Source organism: Tachyglossus aculeatus, chromosome 1, assembly GCF_015852505.1.
Source record: "Tachyglossus aculeatus isolate mTacAcu1 chromosome 1, mTacAcu1.pri, whole genome shotgun sequence".
In the NCBI taxonomy this organism is placed as follows: Eukaryota; Metazoa; Chordata; class Mammalia; order Monotremata; family Tachyglossidae; genus Tachyglossus; species Tachyglossus aculeatus.
Genome location: NC_052066.1, coordinates 14947968 through 14970051, shown reverse-complemented (window position 1 = coordinate 14970051; position 22084 = coordinate 14947968). Strand labels below are relative to the sequence as shown.

Genomic DNA, 22084 nt, shown 5'->3' with positions numbered 1-22084 from the left:
ATTATTAAGTAGTGAAATCTACTGGAAAATAGGAATGTCTTGCAAACGAAGTGATAAACATTTGGATGGTTTGAAACACAAGCTACCAAGCATAGTGCCAAGAAAAATCCTTACAAGAAGTGGCTGTGTACCAGGGAAAGGGAGGATACTGCGAGTAATCCTTTATTTTCACGTGTCCCGTTCAACCCAGGGAAAGCTAAAATGGTTTGTGTCATTGAAGAGGATTTTGCTTAGCGAGGAAAAATAAAAGTTCAGAAAAAAAAAATCCCTTCTGATTGTGTTTTGTGTTGCAGACAGCCTGGGATTAGACTCCGAGGTTTCCAGAGCAAACTCGGTTGGCTTTGTGGGGTGCTTGTCCTCCGTGCAGTATAATCATGTATCTCCGCTGAAAGCCGCCCTGCGTCACCCCACTACTGCGCCTGTGACGGTCAAGGGCACCTTGTCTGAATCCAGCTGTGGAAGCCTCACTGAAGCCGATGTCAATACAGTAACCACAATCTACTCCTCGTCAGGTACGTCCCACAAGAACAGCTCGATCGTCAAAATGCACACCTGGTATTTAGAGATGTTGAGTAAATTGGCAAAGATCAGAGAGGTTAAGTAAATTGGAAAAGATCATTTAGCAGGCAGCAGCTGAGCCAGGATTAGAACCCAGATCCTCAGACTGTCAGAACAATGTTCTTTTCACTATACTGAAGGAGCTTTGAGGGCAGGAGTCATGTCTACCAACTCAGTTACACTGAAATCTCTGTAGTGCTTACTATAGTACTATGTACAAAGTAAGCACTCAATCAATACCATTAATAATAATTAATAATAATTGTCAAATTTGTTAAGTGCTTATTACGCGCCAGGCAGTGTACTAAGCGCTGGGCTGGTTACAAGCAAATCAGGTTGGACACAGTCCCTCTCCCACGTGGGGTGCACAGTCTTAATCCCCATTTTAGAGATGAGGTAACTGAAGCCCTGGGAAGTGAAGTGACCTGCCCAAGGCCACACAGCAGGCTAATGCCACAGCTGGGCCCCATTTCCTTCTCCTCCTCCTCCTCCTCCCCATCACCCCCCTCCATCCCTCTGCCCTACCCCCTTCCCCTTCCCACAGCACTTGTATATATTTGTACATATTTATTACTCTATTTATTACTCTATTTTATTAATGACGTATATAAAGCTATAATTCTACCTGTTTTGTGTTTTTTTGTCTGTCTCCCCCTTCTAGACTGTGAGCCCGTTGTTGGGTAGGGACCATCTCTATGTGTTGCCAGTTTGTACTTCCCAAGCATTTAGTATAGTGCTCTGCTCACAGTAAGCTCTCAGTAAATACAATTGAATGAATGAATGAGCCCATGACCTAGACTGTGAGCCCATTGTTGGGTAGCGACCGCCTCTATACGTTGCCGATTTGTACTTCCCAAGCACTTAGTACAGTGCTCTGCACACAGTAAGCGCTCACTAAATGCAACTGAATGAATGAATGAAAGACCTTCCGATTCCCAGGCCTGTGCTCTATCCACTGAGCTGTGCATCAATTGATCTCATTGATTTCTACTCATTGATTTAGTTGGTATTGCACAGTCCTAATTAAAAAAAAAAACTCTATAATAAACCTTCCCAACTGTATTTTTTCCAGTTGGATGTGAGCAAAATGTGGAAGGTCAGGGCTAATGAACAAATGTTTGCCTCAACCCAGTATTAAGACTGTTGTCCTTATGCCTCTGTTTGAAGAACTGTTGCAGTGTCCTTTTATATAGTCACTTAGTGATCTAACAACAGATTTCTCCAAGGCCATCATCATCATTATCATCAACATCATCAACTTGCATTTCCCGAAACTACCCAAAGAGCCTTGTTCAAGAGACTAGAAAATTCATGATTCTTATCAACTTCTCTTCAGAATTCTCCTAAAAATCTCCTCTATTCATCAATCATTCCATCTTGTAAGGACCCTGCTACTACAAAGCCTGCCACAGATGGGAAGAGAGAGATGGCAGTTCAGCCAGAAGTGTCATCTTGCTCGTAACTGTCAGGTAGCATTAAGACAGCTCTTAAACTCTTATGCTCTCCTAGCCAGAGTTCAAGCCAAGGAAACTTTGTTTTTGACCAACATTCCCTACTATGGAACTTGTGTCTAATTTTGCCTTTCTGGCTTACTCATCATCAAGGGCATTTTTTTTTTATTTTTTATAGCATTTCTTAAGTGCTTATTATGTACTAAGCATTGGCGTAAATACAAAATAATCTGGCTGGCCCAGATAGGGCTGGCAGTCTTAATCCCCATTTTACAGATGAGGTAACTGAGGTACAGAGATGTTAAGCTCTTCTAGACTGTGAGCCCACTGTTGGGTAGGGACCATCTCTATATGTTGCCAACTTGGTAGGGACCATCTCTATATGTTGCCAATTTGTACTTCCCAAGCACTTAGTACAGTTCTCTGCACACAGTAAGTGCTCAATAAATACTATTGATTGATTGATTGATTAAGTGACTTGCCCAAAGTAAAACAGCCATCAGGTAGCAGAGCCAGGACTTTTGAGCACTTACTATGTGCAGAGCACTGTTCTAAGCACTTTCATTCATTCATTCAATCGTATTTATTGAGCGCTTACTGTGTGCAGAGCACTGTACTAAGTGCTTGGGAAGAACAAGTTGGCAACATATCTTCCAAATCCTCCTACAATCCCACCTCCTCCAGACAGCCTTACCCATTTAATTCATGATGCCCCTGTAGCATCAGCACAATAGCCAGCGGGAGGTCTTCTGAATTTTAATCCTGTCCTCAGAACGTATGTACAAATGCATATTTGTATATTTGCATATTGAACTCTCTCATCTCCCTCAGAGAAGTAGTGTCCCTTAGTGGGAAAAGCACGGACTGGGTATTCAGGAGATCTGACTAATCCTGGGTTCTAATTCTGGCTCTGCCACTTGCCTGCTGGCTGCCCTTGGGAAAGTCACTTGATGCCTCTGTGCCTCAGTTTCCTCATCTGCACAAAGGGCATGAGATACCTTTTCTCCTTCCCACTTAGATTGTGCACCTCATGTGGGACAGATATATTTTTCCAATCTACTTATATAATAATGATAATAATAATAGTGGCATTTGCTCACCTCCTCCAGGAGGCCTTCGCAGACTGAGCCCTCTCCTTCCTCTCCCTCTCCTCCCCCTCCCCATCCCCTCCCCACAGCACCTGTATATATGTATATATATTTGTACATATTTATTACTCTATTTATTTTACTTGTACATATTTATTCTATTTATTTTATTTTGTTTATATGTTTTGTTTTGTTGTCTGTCTCCCCCTTCTAGACTGTGAACCCGCTGTTGGGTAGGGACCGTCTCTATATGTCGCCAACTTGTACTTCCCAAGTGCTTAGTACAGTGCTCTGCACACAGTAAGTGCTCAATAAATACGTTTCAATGAATGGATGAATACTATGTACCAGGCACTGTACTAAGCGCTGGGCTGGATACAAGCAAATTGGGTTGGACACAGTCCCTGTCCTACAGTGAATTCCCAGTCTCAACCCTCATTTTACAGATGAGGTAACTGAGGCACAGAAAAGCAAATGAACTCACCCAAGGTCACACAGCAGACAAGTGGCTGAACCAGGATTAGAACCCATGACCTTCTGATTCCCAGGCCCAGGCTGTATCCACTAGACCATACTGCTTTCCCATCTAGCGTGGCTCAGTGGAAAGAGCCTGGGCTTTGGAGTCAGAGGTCACAGGTTCAAATCCCGGCTCTGCCACTTGTCAGCTGGGTGACTTTGGGCAGGTCACTTCACTTCTCTGCGCCTCAGTTACCTCACCTGTAAAATGGGGATTAAGACTGTGAGCCCTCCATGGGACAACCTGATCACCTTGTAACCTCCTCAGCACTTAGAACAGCACTTGGCACACAGTAAGCGCTTAATAAATGCCATCAATATAATACATCTGCCTCAGTGTTAAGTACAGTGGTTGGCACTGAGTACTTGCTTAACAAGTATCACAATTATTATTATTTCCTCTTGTTCTATTTTGGATGTTACCGCTAATCCTCATCCCTCTTCAGCGTGGCTCAATGGAAAGAGAACGGACTTTGGAGTCAGAAGTCACGGGTTCAAATCCCGGCTCCGCCACTTGTCAGCTGTGTGACTTTGGGCAAGTCACTTAACTTCTCTGGGCCTCAGTTCCCTCATCTGTAAAATGAGGATTAAGACTGTGAGCCCCCTTGGGACAACCTGATCACCTTGTAACCTCCCCAGCGCTTAGAACAGTGCTTTGCACATAGTAAGCGGTTAATAAATGCCATTACTATTATTATTATTATTATTACTCTGGCTATTCGTGCAGAAATTTTGTCAGTTTCCTCCATTAAATTGTAAGCTCTGTATGTCCTGCTTTTGTTGTACTTTCTAAAACCTGTAATGCAGGATGTTGCATTCAGCGGATTATCCGTCGACCACTGGAATTTACTGGGGCGGCAGCGTGTCCCAGTGGCATGGGAGTCAGAAGGACCTGGGTTCTAATTCCATCTCCGCTACTTGTCTGCTTTGTGAACCTGGGCAAGTCACTTCACTTCTCTCTAACTCAGTTACTTGAGTTACTCTATTTGTAAATATTTATTCTATTTTATTTTGTTAATATGTTTTGTGTTGTTCTCTGTCTCCCCCTTCTAGACTGTGAGCCCACCGTTGGGTAGGGACCATCTCTATATGTTGCCAACTTGTACTTCCCAAGCGCTTAGTACAGTGCTCTGCACACAGTAAGCGCTCAATAAATACGATTGAATGAATGAATGAATGAATAGGGAATAAGATTAGCATCCCTATGTGGGACAGGGGCTGTGTCCAACCAGATTTGCTTGTGTCCCTCGCAACATTTATTACAGTGTCTGGCGCAGAGCAAGTGCTTAATAAGTACCACAGTTATTATTATGGAGAACTTTCTCTGTACAGGGCATTTGGGAGGGTACAATGCAAAAAAGTTTGTAGGCATGATTCCTGCCCACAAGGAGTTTACAGTCTAGAGGAGGAGATCACTGATTGATAGATTAAGGAGCTGGATAATCTGAAAGTACTTGCTCACTCAGAGACCATGTACCCATTGGCAGGGGAAAAGCCAAATCAGCTCAGGTTTGGGCCTCAGAGAGCTATCTTGTCAGCCCTCAAAATCAGGGGTGAACATTCATGAAGAAATCTTTTTATCCATATATATTTTTCCTCTGCGGAGTTTCACGGGCTTTCCTTCTCTCTCTGGAACAGAGGAGCCTATCACGCATTCCTGGAAAAGTCAGTCTTAGCACCCAAGACTGGATGTACAACTCCTGGGAAGCTTATTAGAAGACAGAAAAACAACCTTTGATTCCCTCAAATAGAAAGTTCACCGGTCCATTTTCTGAGTGGAGATTGAGCAGCTGGGATGTGCAAATTTTGACAGGCAGTGGAAAGCAGGTTACCTCCGGGTCTTTTTGCCTGGAACCTGAAGAATCGTAAATGAAATCTTCTTTTGAATTTTCTTGAGTGAAGAAAGGGGCAATAAAGATCAAGAGACACACTAAACAGAGTGATAAATTTTCTGTGCTTCAGGAGTTACAGCAAAAGAGAATTTGGAGTAATTGGAGTAGAACGAGAATAAGATGAAATACTGCGACTGGAATTGAGGCACTGTATGTGAATGCAACAGCGTGACAGAGGACGTTATCTATATGTGCTCAGTGTCAAATAAATTATTGGTCAATGCTTGTCCTTACAGATGTATCTGCACACATGGATAGGATAACACCATCTTCAAATCTAAAGGACAAATAAAATACAATTATATAGATCTTCATAGGATAAGCAGCATTGTAGCCCAGTGGAAAAAGCAGGACCCTTGGGGTCAGATGACCTGGATTTTAATCCCAGCTCTGTCACTTACCTGCTGTGTGCCCTTGGGGAACTCACTTTCCTTCTCTGAGCCTCAGTTCCCTCATCTGTAAAATGGGAATCTGGTACCTGTACTCCCTCTTACTTAGACTGTTAGCCTCATGTAGGACTTGATTATCTTGTATCTATTTCAGTACTCAGTATATTGCTTGACACAGTGTTTAGCAAATACCACAGTTATCATTCTTATTATATGCATGCTTATTAAACAATACGAGGTTTGTGTGGTTATATCTATATACATTACATATATATGCATTGAGCACTTAGTACAGTGTTCTGCACACAGTAAGCACTCAATAAATGCGATTGAATGAATATATGTTCATATGAATATCACCCTTTATGGGATGTTACTAACACACAACTTAGACCACAAACAGCTCATTTTGTCCCATGCACATTTCTGGGTAGTAAATCATGGGTTACCAAAATGAGGAAGGTGAGTGAGGAAACTGTATCTTTATTCCGCTGCTTGGGTCATTTTTCTAAAACAAATACAGTGCAGTCAGTCAGTCAATTGTATTTATTGAACGCTTACTGTTTTCAGAGCACTGCACTGAGCACTTGGAAGAGTACAATATAACAATAAGCGGACACATTGCCTGCCCACAATGAGATTACAGTCCCACTCCTCAAGAAGTCCAGCGATCATCCATTCACCTCCATGTCAAAAAGACACTCCTTATCATTGACTTTAAAGCACTGGATCACTTTGGCCCCCCTATCATTCCTTGATGATTTTTTTCTATAACCCAACACGCTCACTTTGCTCCTCTAATGCCAACCTACGTATTGTATCTCAATTTCACCTATTTCACTGCCTACCCCTCACCCATGTTGTACCTCTGGCCTGGATCTCCCTCCCACTACCTGTCCAACAGATGTTCACTCTCCCCACCTTCAAAGTCTTATTAAAATCACTTCTCTTCCAAGAGGCCTTCCCCGAATGTGCCCTTATTTTCCCTATTCCATCTCCCTTCTGCATTCATTCATTCATTCATTCAATTCAATCATATTTATTGAGCGCTTACTGTGTGCAGAGCACTGTACTAAGCGCTTGGGAAGTACAAGTTGGTAACATATAGAGACGGTCCCTACCCAATAGTGGGCTCACGGTCTAGAAGGGGGAGACAGACAACGAAACAACACATATTAACAAAATAAATAGAATAGTAAATATGTACAAGTAAAATAGAGTAATAAATCTATACAAACATATATACAGGTGCTGTGGGGAGGGGAAGGAGGTAGGGCGAGGGGGATGGGGAGGAGGCATGTGAGTCTGTACCCTTTATTCGCCCCATCTTAGTGCCACAGCATAACTAATTTATTTTAATGTCCGTCTCCCCATCTAGACTGTAAACTCCTTATGGGCAGGGAATATGTCTAGCAACTCTGTTGTTTTGTACTCTCCCAAGCACTTAGTGCAGTGCTCTTCCCATAGTAAGTGCTCAATTAATACGATCAATTGATTGATTGATGCAGTGTCCAAGACCTCCAAAGATAGGGTTAGTTCTAATAATAATAATAACAATTTTGGTATTTGTTAAGCACTTAACAATGTGCCAAGAACTGTTCTGAGCGCTGGGGGAGATACAAGGTAATCAGGTTGTCCCACATGGGGCTCACGGTCTTGATCCCTGCTTTCCAGATGAGGTAACTGAGGCACAGAGAAGTGAAGCGGCTTGCCCAAAGTCACACAGCTGACAAGTCACACAGCTGACAAGTCAAGTAGAAGTAAACAGGCATCAGTATAAGTAAATAAAATTATAGATATGTACACATCAAAGCAGGTATACAGGCATCAATATAAATAAATAGAATTATACATAATATGTTTTGTTTTGTTCTCTGTCTCCCCCTTCTAGACTGTGAGCCCACTGTTGGGTAGGGACCGTCTCTATGTGTTGCCAACTTGTACTTCCCAAGTGCTTAGTACAGTGCTCTGCACACAGTAAGCGCTCAATAAATATGATTGAATTGAATGAATGAAAGTGTTGTGGGGTTGGGGGGGAGAGCAAAGGGAATGAGTTGAGGTGATGTGGATAGGAGAGGGAGCTGAGTGAAAGGGAGGCTTAGTCTGGGAAGGCCTCTTAGAGGAGGTGAGCCTTCAGTAGGGCTTTGAAGGAGGGAAGAGTGATCTTTTGGCAGATTTGAGGAGGGAGGGCATTGCGGTCTAGAGGTAGGACGTGGGCCAGGGTTCGACAGTTGGACAGGGGAGATCGAGGCATGGTGAGAAGGTTAGCGTCAGAAGAGCGCAGTGTGCAGGCTGGGCTGTGGAAGGAGAGAAGAGCTTTCCAGAGAAGACAGGGAGGCCATCTAGCCATCTTATCTTAATTTTCTGTACAATGGCTGGCATTCTTGATGATCTGGTAATAACAATGGCATTTATTAAGTGCTTACTATGTGCAAAGCATTGTTCTAAGCGCTGGGGAGGTTACAAGGTGATCAGGTTGTCCCTCGTGAGGCTTACAGTCTTAATCCCCATTTTACAGTCGAGGTAACTGAGGCACGGAGAAGTTAGGTGACTTTCCCCAAGTCACACAGCTGACAATTGGCAGAGCCAAGATTTGAACCCATGACCTCTGACTCTAAGCCCGTGCTCTTTCCACTAAGCCATGCTGCTTCTCAAGGAAGAGCCATTTCAGTCAATCAGCCTTATTTATTGGGTGCTTACTGTGTGCAAAGCACACTATTTAAGCACTTGCAAGAGTAAGTAGACCCGATCCCTACCCTCAAGGTGCTTCCAGTCATTTCACACAAGCTATTCTATAAATCATATGCAAGTTATTCTGCTGATGTTTCCATCCCCCACTGAATAAGGATGTTGAGAATACATGCTGAAATTCATCTTTTCACTTGAGTTCTGCCTTGCTAATCGCACCCACATGCTGTAGGACATTTAGTCTCTCCATTTTTCCATTCACCCATGAGCCCGGTGGGCAGAGTCATGCTCCGATGACAAAAGGGACCGTCTCTATACATTACTGACTTGGACTTCCCAAGCCCTTAGTACAGTGCTCTACGCACAGTAAGCGTTCAGTAAATACTATTGAATGAATGAATGAATTATACAGAGCACATTTTGAGTCAGAAAGGTCTATGGTTCAGTACAGCAGAGCCACCACATCAGTAACAATGGGTTTGAACAATTTACGGATTGAAAATGAAGAACATGAACTGTTTGTCTCTGTTACCTTGTAGATCCTTTTGGGAAGACAGATGAGAGGGAACCACTCACCAACGCAATCCGAAGCGACTCGGCTGTCATTGGAGGTAAACATTTCTTATCATAGGAAGCACGCAAGAAATAAATCAAGCGTAGACTCCAAAGGCTAGCAAGGCTAGCAGGGCCCTGTATTCGTAGCCATGAAGCAGCGTGGCCTAGTGGATAGATCCATCAATCAATTGTATTTATTGAGCGCTTACTGTGTGCAGAGCACTGTACTAAGCGCCTGGGAAGTCGGCAACACATAGAGACGGTCCCTACCCAACAGTGGACTCACAGTCTAGATCACTGGTCTGAGAGTAAAGAGACCTCGGTTTTATTCCCATCTCCACCACCTAGCTTGTTATGGGACCTTGGGCAAGTCACTTGACTTCTCTGTACCTCAGTTTCCTCATCTGTAAAATGGAGATTCAGCACATAGTCCCTCTCCCCCTTAAACCGTGAGCTCCATGTGGAACAATAATTATGGCATTTGTCAAGCATTTACTATGTGCTAGGCACCGTACTAAGCACAGGGGTGGGTACAAGCAAATTGCATTAAATAATAATAATAATGATGGCATTGTTGAGTGCTTACTATGTGCAAAGCACTGTTCTAAGCACTGGGGAGGATACAGGGTGATCAGGTTGTTCCACATGGGGCTCACAGTCTTAATCCCCATTTTACAGATGAGGGAACTGAGGCACAGGGAAGTGAAGTGACTTGCCCAAAGTCACACAGCTGAGAATTGGTGGAGCGGGGATTTGAACCCATGACCGATGACTCTCAAGCCCGGGCTCTTTCCATTGAACACAGTCCCTATCCCACATGGCGCTAACAGTCTCAATCCCCATTTTACAGATGAAGCAACTGAGTCACAGAGAAGTAGAACAGGGACTGTGGCTGATGTGATAGTACTGTAACTATCTAAATACTTAGTACTGTGCTTGGCACATAGTATGCACTTAAATACCACATTTAGCATTATTATTATCAAGTAGCATGATTATTTTATGGTATTTGTTAAGTGCTTACTATGTGCCAGACACTGTACTAAGCACTGAGCAGATACAAGGTTATCAGGTTGGACATAGTCCCTGTCCCACATGGGGCTCACAGTCTCAATCCCCATTTTACAGATGAAGCAACTGAGTCACAGAGAAGTAGAACAGGGACTGTGGCTGATGTGATAGTACTGTAACTATGTAAATAGTACTGTTCTTGGCACATAATATGCACTTAAATACCACATTTAGCATTGTTATTATCAAGTAGCATGCTTATTTTATGGTATTTGTTAAGTGCTTACTATGTGCCAGACACTGTACTAAGCACTGAGCAGATACAAGGTTATCAGGTTGGACATAGTCCCTGTCCCACATTGGACTCACAGTCTCAATCCCCATTTTACAGATGAAGCAACTGAGTCACGGAGAACTAGAACAGGGAATGTGGCTGATGTGATAGTACTGTGACTATGTAAATACTTAGTACTGTGCTTGGCACATAGTATGCACTTAAATACCACATTTAGCATTAATATTATCAAGTAGCATGCTTATTTTATGGTATTTGTTAAGTGCTTACTATGTGCCAGACAATCAGGTTGGACATAGTCCCTGTCCCACATGGGGCTCCCAAGCTCAATCCCCCTTTTACAGATGAGGCAACTGAGGCACACGGAAGTGAAGTGACTTGCCCAAGTCACACAGCAGACAAGTGGCAGAGCCGGGATTAGCACCCAGTTCCTTCAGCATGGCTTAGTGGGACGAGCCCGCGCTTTGGAGTCAGAGGTCATGGGTTCAAGCCCCGGCTCCGCCAATTGTCAGCTGTGTGACTTTGGGCAAGTCACTTCACTTCTCTGGGCCTCAGTTGCCTCATCTGTAAAATGGGGATTAAGACTCAAATCCCCGCTTGTGACAACCTGATCACCTGGTAACCTTCCCAGGGTTTAGAACAGTGTTTTGCACATAGTAAGCACTTAATAAATGCCATTATTATTATTATTATTCTGACTTCTGGGCCCAAGCTCTATCCACTAGGCCATGCTGCTTCTTATTAATGGATACTCTCCAGCTAGCTCTCTTCCTCCCTTCAAGGCCCTGCTGACAGCTCACCTCCTCCAGGAGGCCTTCCCAGACTGAGCCCCTTCCTTCCTCTCCCCCTCGTCCCCCTCTCCATCCCCCCATCTTACCTCCTTCCCTTCCCCACAGCACCTGTATATACGTACATATGGTTGCACATATTTATTACTCTGTTTATTTATTTATTTATTTATTTTACTTGTACATTTCTATCCTATTTATTTTATTTTGTTGGTATGTTTGGTTTCGTTCTCTGGCTCCCCCTTTTAGACTGTGAGCCCACTGTTGGGTAGGGCCTGTCTCTATGTGTTGCCAATTTGTACTTCCCAAGCGCTTAGTACAGTGCTCTGCACGTAGTAAGCGCTCAATAAATACGATTGATTGATTGATTGATTGATACTATTATTACTATTTTTATTACCATCATTATTATCATTAGGTCTGCTGGTTTCACGAGATTCTGGGGATTACCAATGTGAATTATGTAGTTTCGACATACCTCGGCCTGGACATGGGAATGCCATGCAAAACTATTTATTAGAACAATAACTGACCACTGAATGCCTTTACTATGTTCCTCACCATATGGCTGAGCCCTGAGAAAATAGCTAGAGCATTCACTTCGAGCCCTGCTGCCTCCGCAGCCTGCCCATCTCACCCAGTTGTCCACTTGCCCCAAGCGCAAAGCCTAACCATAAAATCGCCCTCACAAAAGAGGCCGTGGTGGGGAAGACAGATGGGAAAAATTGCATTCCCGTTGATTTCCTCAACCAAGGAATTTTTGTTCGGTCGGCTAAGCGGGGTGAGCCACCCAGGGCTTCAGTGCTCAGCCCAGCCGAAAATATCTCTTTACAGATCTGGAAATGAATGTCGGTTCTATTTCAACCGACATTAAACCGAGAAGCAGCGTGGCTCAGTTTAAAGAACCCGGGCTTTGGAGTCAGAGGAAATGGGTTCAAATCCCGGCTCCACCACTTGTCAGCTGTGTGACTTTGGGCAAGTCACTTCACTTCTCTGGGCCTCAGTTCCCTCATCTGGAAAATGGGGATTAGGACTGTGAGTCCCCGTGGGACAACCTGATCACTTTGTAACCTCCCCAGCGCTTAGAACAGTGCTTTGCACATAGTAAGCACTTAATAAATGCTATCATTATTATTAGTAGTATTATTTACACCTTTCTGCCCTACCTTCTAGACTGTGAGCCCGCTGTTGGGTACGGTCTGTCTCTATGTGTTGCCGACTTGTACTTCCCAAGTGCTTAGTACAGTGCTCTGCACACAGTAAGCACTCAATAAATACGATTCATTGATTGATTGATTGATTGCCCTAGCTTGCTCCTCACCTTATTGCAGTTGTACTACCCAACTGGCAACCCACGAATTGGCTATTTGCATTGAGCTTCTATTTTGGGGTTGGTTTTTTTGGTGTTTTTTTTTTTTTTCCAAAACATGAAATGAAACAAGATTCTCTTTGGTGAAGAGGGTCTCATAGTATTGATAATTATGATATTTGTTAAGTTCTTATTATGTGCCAGGCACTGTACTGAGCACTGGGGTGGATACAAGCAAATCGAGTTGGACACAGTCCCTGTCCCATATTGGGGTTCACAGACACAATCCCCATTTTACAGATGAGATAACTGAGGCCCAGAGAAGTAAAGTGACTTGCCCAGAGTCACAGAGCAGACAGGTGGTCTGCTCTAGAAGTCCCCTTCTAGACTGTGAGCCCCATTCTAGACTGTGAGCCCGTTGTTGGGTAGGGACCGTCTCTATATGTTGCCAATTTGTACTTTCCAAGTGCTTAGTGCAGTGTTGTGCACACAGTAAGTGCTCAATAAATATGATTAAATGAAGTGGTGGAGCCAGGAATAGAACCCATGACCTTCTCACTCCCAGGCCTGTGCTCCATACACTCTGTCATGCTGCTTCTCATAACGATACAATCTATCACTGAATCATAGTGGTAGCCCTGAATCAATGAGAGAACTGCAGTTTGCTATAATAATAATAATAATAATAATAATGGCATTTATCAAGCACTTACTATGTGCAAAGCACTGTTCTAAGCGCTGGGGAGGTTACAAGGTGATCAGGTTGTCCCACGGGGGGCTCACAGTCTTCATCCCCATTTTACAGATGAGGGAACTGAGGCCCAGAGAAGTCCAAAGTCACACAGCTGACAATTGGCAGAGCCAAGATTTGAACCCATGACCTCTGACTCCAAAGCCCGGGCTCTTTCCACTGAGCCACACTGCTTCTCCGTGCTATGTCACCCAATAGTGTCTGCTAGTCTTAAAAATATTCAAAGTAAGGAATGTCACACTTGTTCTCTCAGACACCCATTCCATAACCATATTAATAAGGTCCTATATTACATCCAGCTTGAATTTTTCCTAGTGCAATGAGGATGATGAAATGACTTTAAATGGTTTTTATGCTTCCACCTTAATGGGGTTAAGGTTCTGTGATTACTTAAGAATGCCTTTTGCTTCATTTAGTCCTTGGTGTCTAAGTTTCTTTATTAATCAGTGGTATTTATTGAACACTTACTGTAGCAGAGCACTGTAATAACCGCTTGGGAGAGTATAATAGAGTGCATAGGCATGACCAATGCCCTTAAAGAGTTACAGTCTAATAGAAGAGACAGAAAATATAATATATTACAGTTAGGGTAAGCGACATCGAAAGAAAAAAAGAAACCCTTCTAAAATGACACAAGATTTGGGCTTCTCTGGGATGAAATGGATTCGAATTGTCTTTTAAATGGGATTGTTGGGCCGGGGTAGATAGATCAAAGGCATTTTTTTTTTATTTAAGCCAATAAAACACAAGGCATGCAGTGCTCTCCACAGAATGCTTGATAAATGCAATTACTACAACAATCATTTCTGCTATACCATGGTAGCTGTATTCTTGAGGAACCTCAAGTCAAAGGAAAAATCAAGTTAAAGTAAGCAGCGATTCACTGAGACTGAAAAGAAAAGTGGATAAATAAAGTATGCCACCAAGACAGTTCTTTTTAATACAAATCCCTACATTATAGTAATGTCTGTTGTTAGTAGAATGCTTCACACCCTCGTGATTCTATTTTATTATATCACATACTGTAAATGTTCCAAAACACAAAGCTATAGAAAATATTGTACAGTACAATATATGATAATAATAATACTAATGTTGGTATTTGTTAAGCACTTACTGTGTGCCAAGCACTGTTCTAAGTGCTGGGGTAGATATAAGGTAATCAGGTTGTGCCACATGGGGCTCACAGTTTAATCCCCATTTTACAGATGAGGTAACTGAGGCACAGAGAAGTTAAGCGACTTGCCCAAAGTCACACAGCAGGCTAGTGGCAGAGCCGGGATTAGAACCCGTGACCTTTGAGACCCAAGCCCGGGCTCTTTCCACTGAGCCAATCTGAGCCCAGTGATCCCCAGATGTGCGCAACTGTTCTTTCCTATACTGAATCTTCCTGCACTAACTTGTGGATCGTGTTTGATCAGTAGTGGTAATAGTGCTAGCACTATTCATGTCCAAATTATGTAATCAATCAATCAATCAATCAATTGTATTTATTGAGCACTTACTGTGTGCAGAGCACTGTACTAAGCGCTTGGGAAGTACAAGTTGGCAACGTATAGAGACAGTCCCTACCCAACAGTGGGCTCACAGTCTAAAAGGGGGAGACAGAGAACAAAACCAAACATACTAACAAAATAAAATAAATAGAATAGATATGTACAAGTAAAATAAATAAATAGAATAATAAATATGTACAAACATATATGCATATATACAGGTGCTGTGGGGAAGGGAAGGAGGTAAGATGGGGGGGATGGAGAGGGGCACGAGGGGGAGAGGAAGGGAGGGACTCAGTCTGGGAAGGCCTAAATGAAATGAAATGTAATGAAAATAAGCAGAATCAAACCATCAATTGTGTATACTGAACACTTCATCATCATCATCATCATCAATCGTATTTATTGAGCGCTTACTATGTGCAGAGCACTGTACTAAGCGCTTGGGAAGTACAAATTGGCAACATATAGAGACAGTCCCTACCCAACAGTGGGCTCACAGTCTAAAAGGGGGAGACAGAGAACAAAACCAAACATACTAACAAAATAAAATAGAATAGATATGTACAAGTAAAATAAATAAATAAATAGAGTAATAAATATGTACAAACATATATACATATATACAGGTGATACATATATACACTTACTTTGTGCACGGCACTGTACCAAGAGTTTAGGTAAGTACAATATAATAGAGCTGGTTGATATATTACCTCCAGAACTGACTAGCCTCCAAGTTCCTCCTCTAGATGATGGGCTTCTTGTGGACAAGGAAAGGGCCTATAAATTCTGTTGTGTCGTGTTCTCCCAAGTATTAGTACAGTGCTCTGAACAGAGTAAGCGCTCAATAAATGCCATTGATTGATAACTGACTGTATATGAACTGTGCATCTGAGAAGCTGTCCCAACTCCTTCCTCTGTGTCTCCTTGATTAATTTGTACTAGTAGTTTGGACCTTGTTTTCTGAAAAGCAGCAGGGCTTAGTGGAAAGAGCCGGGGCTTGGGAGTCAGAGGACGTGAGTTCTAATCCCGGCTCCACCACTTGTGTGCTGGGTGACCTTGGGCAAGCCACTTAACTTCTCTGTGCTTCAGTTACCTCATCCGTAAAATGGGGATTAAGATGTGAGCCACATGTGGGATAACCTGATGACCTTGTATCTAACCCAGTGCTTAGAGCAGTGCTTAGCACATAGTAAGCACATAACAAATACCATCATTATTATTATCATTATTATTACAACTTTGTCATTTCTCCTGGAGCCAGACTTCTCTCTGAAAATAACAATAGTAATTATTACGGTACTTTTTAAATGCTCATTATGTGCCAAGCACTGTTCTAAGCACGGGGGTAGATGCAAGTTAATCAGGTTGGACACAGTCCCTGTCCCACGTAGGGCTCACACTCTTCATCCCCATTTTACAGGTGAGGTAACTGAGGCCCAGAGAAGTGAAGTGACTTGCCCAAGTCACACCACAGACAAGTGGAAGAGCTAGAATTAGAACCCAGGTCCTACTGACTTCCGGGCCTGTGCTTTATTCATTCATTCATTCAATCGTATTTATTGAGCGCTTACTCATCATCATCATCATCAATCGTATTTATTGAGCGCTTACTGTGTGCAGAGCACTGTACTAAGCGCTTGGGAAGTACAAGTTGACAACATATAGAGACGGTCCCTACCCAACAGATGGTCCCTACCCAACAGAGGCTTGGGTAGAAGCTTGGATAGAGGCTTTATCCTCTAAGCCATGCTGCTTCTCATCTATAACCAAACAATCCTGTAGGAAAAGGTGGCACATGGCATTCCCATTTTGCCACGCTGCAATCCTCAAACTGCAAGAGGTGACCCGATTTGAGGTCCATTCCATCCCAGGGCAGATTGTCCGGATGTCACATCAATCAATCAATCAATCAATCGTATTTATTGAGCGCTTACTGTGTGCAGAGCACTGTACTAAGCACTTGGGAAGTACAAGTTGGCAACATATAGAGACAGTCCCTACCCAACAGTGGGCTCACAGTCTAAAAGGTGGGCTCGCAGACACTGCTATTGTCAGCTGTGTGACTTTGGGCAAGTCACTTAACTTCTTTGTGCCTCAGTTACCTCATCTGTAAAATGAAGTAATCTGTAAACCTCACGAGGGACAACCTGATAACCTTGTACTTTGAGAAGCAGCGTGGCTCAGTGGAAATAGCCCGGGCTTGGGAGTCAGAGGTCGTGAGTTCTAATTCCGGCTCTGCCACTTGTTAGCTGTGTGACTTTGGGCGAGTCACGTAACTTCTCTGAGCCTCAGTTACCTCATCTGTAAAATGGGGATTAAGGCTGTGAGCCCCACGTGGGACAACCTGATCACCTTGTATCCCCCCCAACACTTAGAACAGTGCTTCGTACATAGTAAGTGCTTAACAAATACCATCATTATTATTAGTACTTTAAACTCTACCCCAGAGCTTAAAACAGTGCTTAACACATAGTAAGTGCTTAACAAATACCATCCTCATCGTCATCATCATCTGTAATTTGAATGTTGGAGTGGTAGTTCACAGGAATTTGCCAAATTCATGGCCGCATAACTGTGACTCGGATCGCAGGGAACCACATTTATCAGAGTACAGTGCTCTGCACACAGTAAGCACTCAATAAATACGATTGAATGAACATCAAAAGATGATCAATCCACATATTGGATCGCAGGGAACCACGTCCATCTAATATGTGGATTGATCTTCTTTTGATGTTCATTCATTCAATCGTATTTATTGAGTGCTTACTGGGTGCACAGCACTGTACTAAGCGCTTGGGAAGTACAAGTTGGCAACATATAGAGACGGTCGCGTAGGTTGACCGGTAGCCACTGGAGATTTTTGAGGAGGGGAGTAATGTAGCACTCGCGCTCACCTACCTGATCTGGCAAGGGACTGATTAAGGGTAACTGTAGCTTAGCAGTACATGCCTTATTAACTGTGGTATTTATTAGGTGCTTACTGCATGCCAAACACTATGGTCAGTCAGTCAATCATATTTATTGAGCACGTACAGTGTGCAGAGTACTGTACTAAGTGCTTGGGAGAGTACAATATCGCAATAAACAGACACATTCCCTTCCAACAACAATCTTACAGTCTATAGAAGACAGACATTAATATAAATGAATTGTAGATATGTACGTATGTGTACTGTACTAAGTACTGGACTAGATACAAGATAATCATCTACACACAGGGCTCGTGGTCTAATCATTCATTCATTCATTCAATCATATTTATTGAGCACTTACTGTGAGCAGAGCACGGTACTAAGCACTTGGAGAGTACAATTCAGCAACAAATAGAGATAATCCCTACCCAACAATGGGCTCACGGTTTAGAAGGAGGGAGGAAACAGGTATTGAATCCCTGTTTTCCAGATTAGAGAAGTGAAGCACAGAGAAGTTAAATGACTTGCCCAAGGTCACACAGCAGGGAGGTGGTAGAGCCGGGGTTAGAACAATGCCCTTGACTCCAAGGCCCGTGGTCTTGCCACTAGGCTATGCTTCTTATGCTCTAGGGGCTAGCAAATTCCCAGACTAATTTGATTCCAACACATGTGAATCCTAATAATGAAGAATCAAGTACCCTTTCTTATTGATTAAAACTTTAGGACTTCTCAGCTTGATTCATTCATTCATTCAATTGTATTTATTGAGCGCTTATTGTATGCAGAGCACTGTGCTAAGTGCTAGGGAAGTACAAGTCGGCAACATATAGAGATGGTCCCTACCCAACAGTGGGCTAAAAGTCTAGAAGGGGGAGACAGACAACAAAACATGTAGACAGGTGTCAAAATGGTGAGAACAAATAGAATTAAAGTTATATGCACCATCATTAACAAAATAAATAGAATAGTAAATATGTACAAGTAAAATAAATACAGTAATAAATCTGTACAAATATATATACAGGTGCTGTGGGGAGGGGCAGGAGGTAGGGCAGGGGAATGGGGAGGAGGAGAGGAAAAAGGGGGCTCAGTGTGCGAAGGCCTCCTGGAGGAGGTGAGCTCTCAGTAGGGCTTTGAAGGGAGGAAGAGAGCTAGCTTGGTGGATGTGTGGAGGGAGGGCATTCCATAGGGGAAGGACGTGGGTCGGGGTCAATGGCGGGACAGGCGGGAATGAGGCACAGTGAGGAGGATAGCTGCAGAGGAGTGGAGGGTGGGGGCTGGACTGTAGAAGGAGAGAAGGCAGGTGAGGTTGGGGCTGGGGGCCGGGGGGGGGCGGGTGGCGAGATGATGGACAGCCTTGAAGCCGAGAGTGAGGAGTTTTTTGCATGATTCGTAGGTTGACAGGCAACCACTGGAGATTTTTGAGGAGGGGAGTGACATGCCCAGAGCATTTCTGCACAAAGATGATCTGGGCAGCAGAGTGAAGTATAGACCGAAGTGGGCAAAGGCAGGAGGATGGGAGATCAGAGACGAAGCTTTATCAAGAAACTCCTACTTTGGGGGTTGTCTCACTGTGGGCAGGGAATGTGTCCCAAACAGTATTGGATTCTACTCTCCCAAGAGCTTAGTACAGTGCCCTCACATGATTAAAGGCTCAATTAATACCACTGATGATGATGGTTAGTATGTAGCTAATGCAGTAGCCATAGTGCTGTGGATGTTTCCTGAAGACACAGACAATCTCCAATCTATTTAGAATTTTTCAGCCCTAGAAGTAAACTAAAGGTCTCCCTCTCCGTTTCTCTCCAACCTTTTAAACTGATTTACTCACCTCCGTTCCCTTTTTGAAAGGTTTGAATTTGTTAAGAGTAGGGGTCATGTCTACAACTCTATCGTATGGTACTATCCTAAGTGCTGACTCCTTTCCCCTTTCATTCCCCTCTCCTCTCCTATCTCACCCCTGCTTTTCTCCCCTGCTTTTCTCTCTCTCCCTTTCTCTCAATCTTTCTCTCTCCAGGTGTAATAGCAGTGGTGATATTCATCATCTTCTGTATTGTTGGCATCATGACCAGATTCCTTTACCAACACAAACAGACCCATCGAACTAACCAGGCAAAGGAGAAAGAATACCCAGAGAACTTGGACAATTCATTTAAACATGACATTGACCTGCAGAACACAGTAAGCGAGTGTAAGCGGGAATATTTCATCTGACGGACATCAGGGTTCCCTTTAGCTGTTCTTTGTTTTTTTTTTTTTTGTTTTTTTTGGTTTGTTTTATGACTGTTCTCCTTGGAAGAAAAACACCCCTCAGGGGAGACACAGGCAACAGTGGCACTGCCTCCTTTGCTGCACAAACCTGTCAAATGACGTCTACATCCAGATTACCTGCTACACTACTTTAGATTGAATAAGAGCCACATATGTGCATGGTTGCCAATGAGTTTTCATTTTGTCCACGGTTTCTCGAGTGTTGCGTTATTTTCCAGAGCCTTTTAATCTCAGAGATTTGCTGCCGACTTGAGCTAGGTGATTTAGAGGTAAAACTGTCGATTGGTGACATCTCGGACATTAGGATGGAGAGACCAGATTCCAGAGTTGCTGATTCATGTCAAGGTGACTTTACAATGGTTAAGAGAGATTTTGTTTCTCACTTTCCACATTCTGATCAGTCCCCCGTCATAACAGCCCCTTTGTAACTTTTAGGTTCTGAGCATTTTCAAATTCAGGATTGCTGATAGTAGCAAGGGGTACAAAAGAAATACTTTTTTCCTCTTGCACCACCATATTGCAGGATTGACCATTTAGAACAACATTCGGGAGCAAACATCATCTAGGGAAAGCTTGGAAGAGATTTGCCTGAGACTCATGGGTAAGAGGAGGCTGCTAGGAATTAGATGCTGTCACCCTCACTGATGACTCATCCTATTTTGTATGCAATATTCAATCTAAAAATATTATGTTACTGCCCATCATTAATTTACCAAGGGTCAAAAAATGTGAGTTTCTATGATTAAATGAAACCCAAATATAGAACTCAGACACTCTTTAGTACCATTAAAGGGATGAAATCCTATTGACTAGAAAACATGCTCTGACAGAATGGAAGGGGATTATCATATGCATTAGGTGATCTCCGTCATCTCTCCACCTGTGACTGTGTAGAAAGAAAGTAGAAGTGCCAGCTTCATCCCTTAACACTCCCTCAACTTTCCAAATGCTTTCCCAGTGAAGTCATTTGGGACCAAGGACTCACACAGCTTCGGACTCCTACCCTAGCTGATTCCACCTCCTCTGATGAATACTTGAGCAGAGACTCAAATCATATTTGAGAACCCCCAGGAAGAGTCGGCAAAGCCTGAAGGATTTGCCCCCCGACACCTGGAGGGTTTGAATCCCTTAAATAATTTGGAGCGAGTGTTCCTCACATGCCTACCTCTCCTGTCAGTTCTCTTGACTAGGTTCAGTAAGCTGAACCACTCTAGACTGAAAACTGGCCTTCATCCCCTGATTATTTTAGGGAAACTAATGGAAGAAAGAGAGCAATGCCAATATAACAGTCCCCAGCTGAGGATGGGTCTGCTGATCTATTTATGAGACAGCGTAGATTTTGCAAATAATTACCACCTGGCTATTTCCAAGGCCTGACAGCGAACAGACATCTCATCATGTTCACAGCTTTTGTATTGCATCTGAGTATTTAACGCTATGTTTGCATGACATGAATTTACAGCAGTGGCCTCATTAGTTCTATTCCAACTCTATTCCCTCCTCATCATCTAGAGATAGGAATCGCAGGGAAACCATCCCTTCTTACAGATGAAGCTGCGCTGCTTTTGGATGCTCTGTCAAAAGCCCACAGACCCAGATGGTTCATTTTCCAATTTCTACAGAATCCTCCTCCATTTTCTTCATTATTTTAAAAATGCTCTGGCCCAGTAAATACATTTGAAAGGGTCCTAATAAGATAAAATTGCTGGCTCCTAGAATACTTAATTGCCTTTAATAAGTAAGAAGATTGCTTTCCAACTACACTGGGGAGGGAGGGGGGGAATTATTGGGGTTTACAGAAAAAATTCTAAAGAGAAAAGATAAATCAGTTTTTTTTCTTAGCTACGCATCCATTTTTTTTCTGACATGAAAGTGCAGTAAGTCTAGCCTGAAGTAGGCACCATAATGAAATGGAAAGGAAAGGGAGGGTAGGTGGATGTAATAAAGCTGGATCCCCTCATTATTCAAGTCACTGAGAAGAGCAGGCTGCTTTCTGCTGACAGAGTGCAGATGGGAGAAATGAAATGCTACAAAAGCCAAAACAGAAAATGCATAATTTCTCTCCCCTATGTATATATGTAGCTAGATATGACAGTGCATGGACC

The 22084-nt window shown here is 43.1% G+C and overlaps 1 protein-coding gene across 1 annotated transcript in view; it reads left to right on the top strand.

The window, feature by feature from the left end:
* Positions 1-21732, top strand: part of CNTNAP5 (contactin associated protein family member 5) — a 919822-nt gene extending 898090 nt beyond the window's left edge. Inside the window, 3 exon segments of the mRNA XM_038741400.1 lie at positions 294-512; positions 9122-9193; positions 19726-21732. Of these exon segments, the coding sequence (XP_038597328.1) occupies positions 294-512; positions 9122-9193; positions 19726-19922 (488 nt within the window). The 3' untranslated portion in view covers positions 19923-21732.
* The last annotated feature ends 352 nt before the right edge of the window (positions 21733-22084 follow it).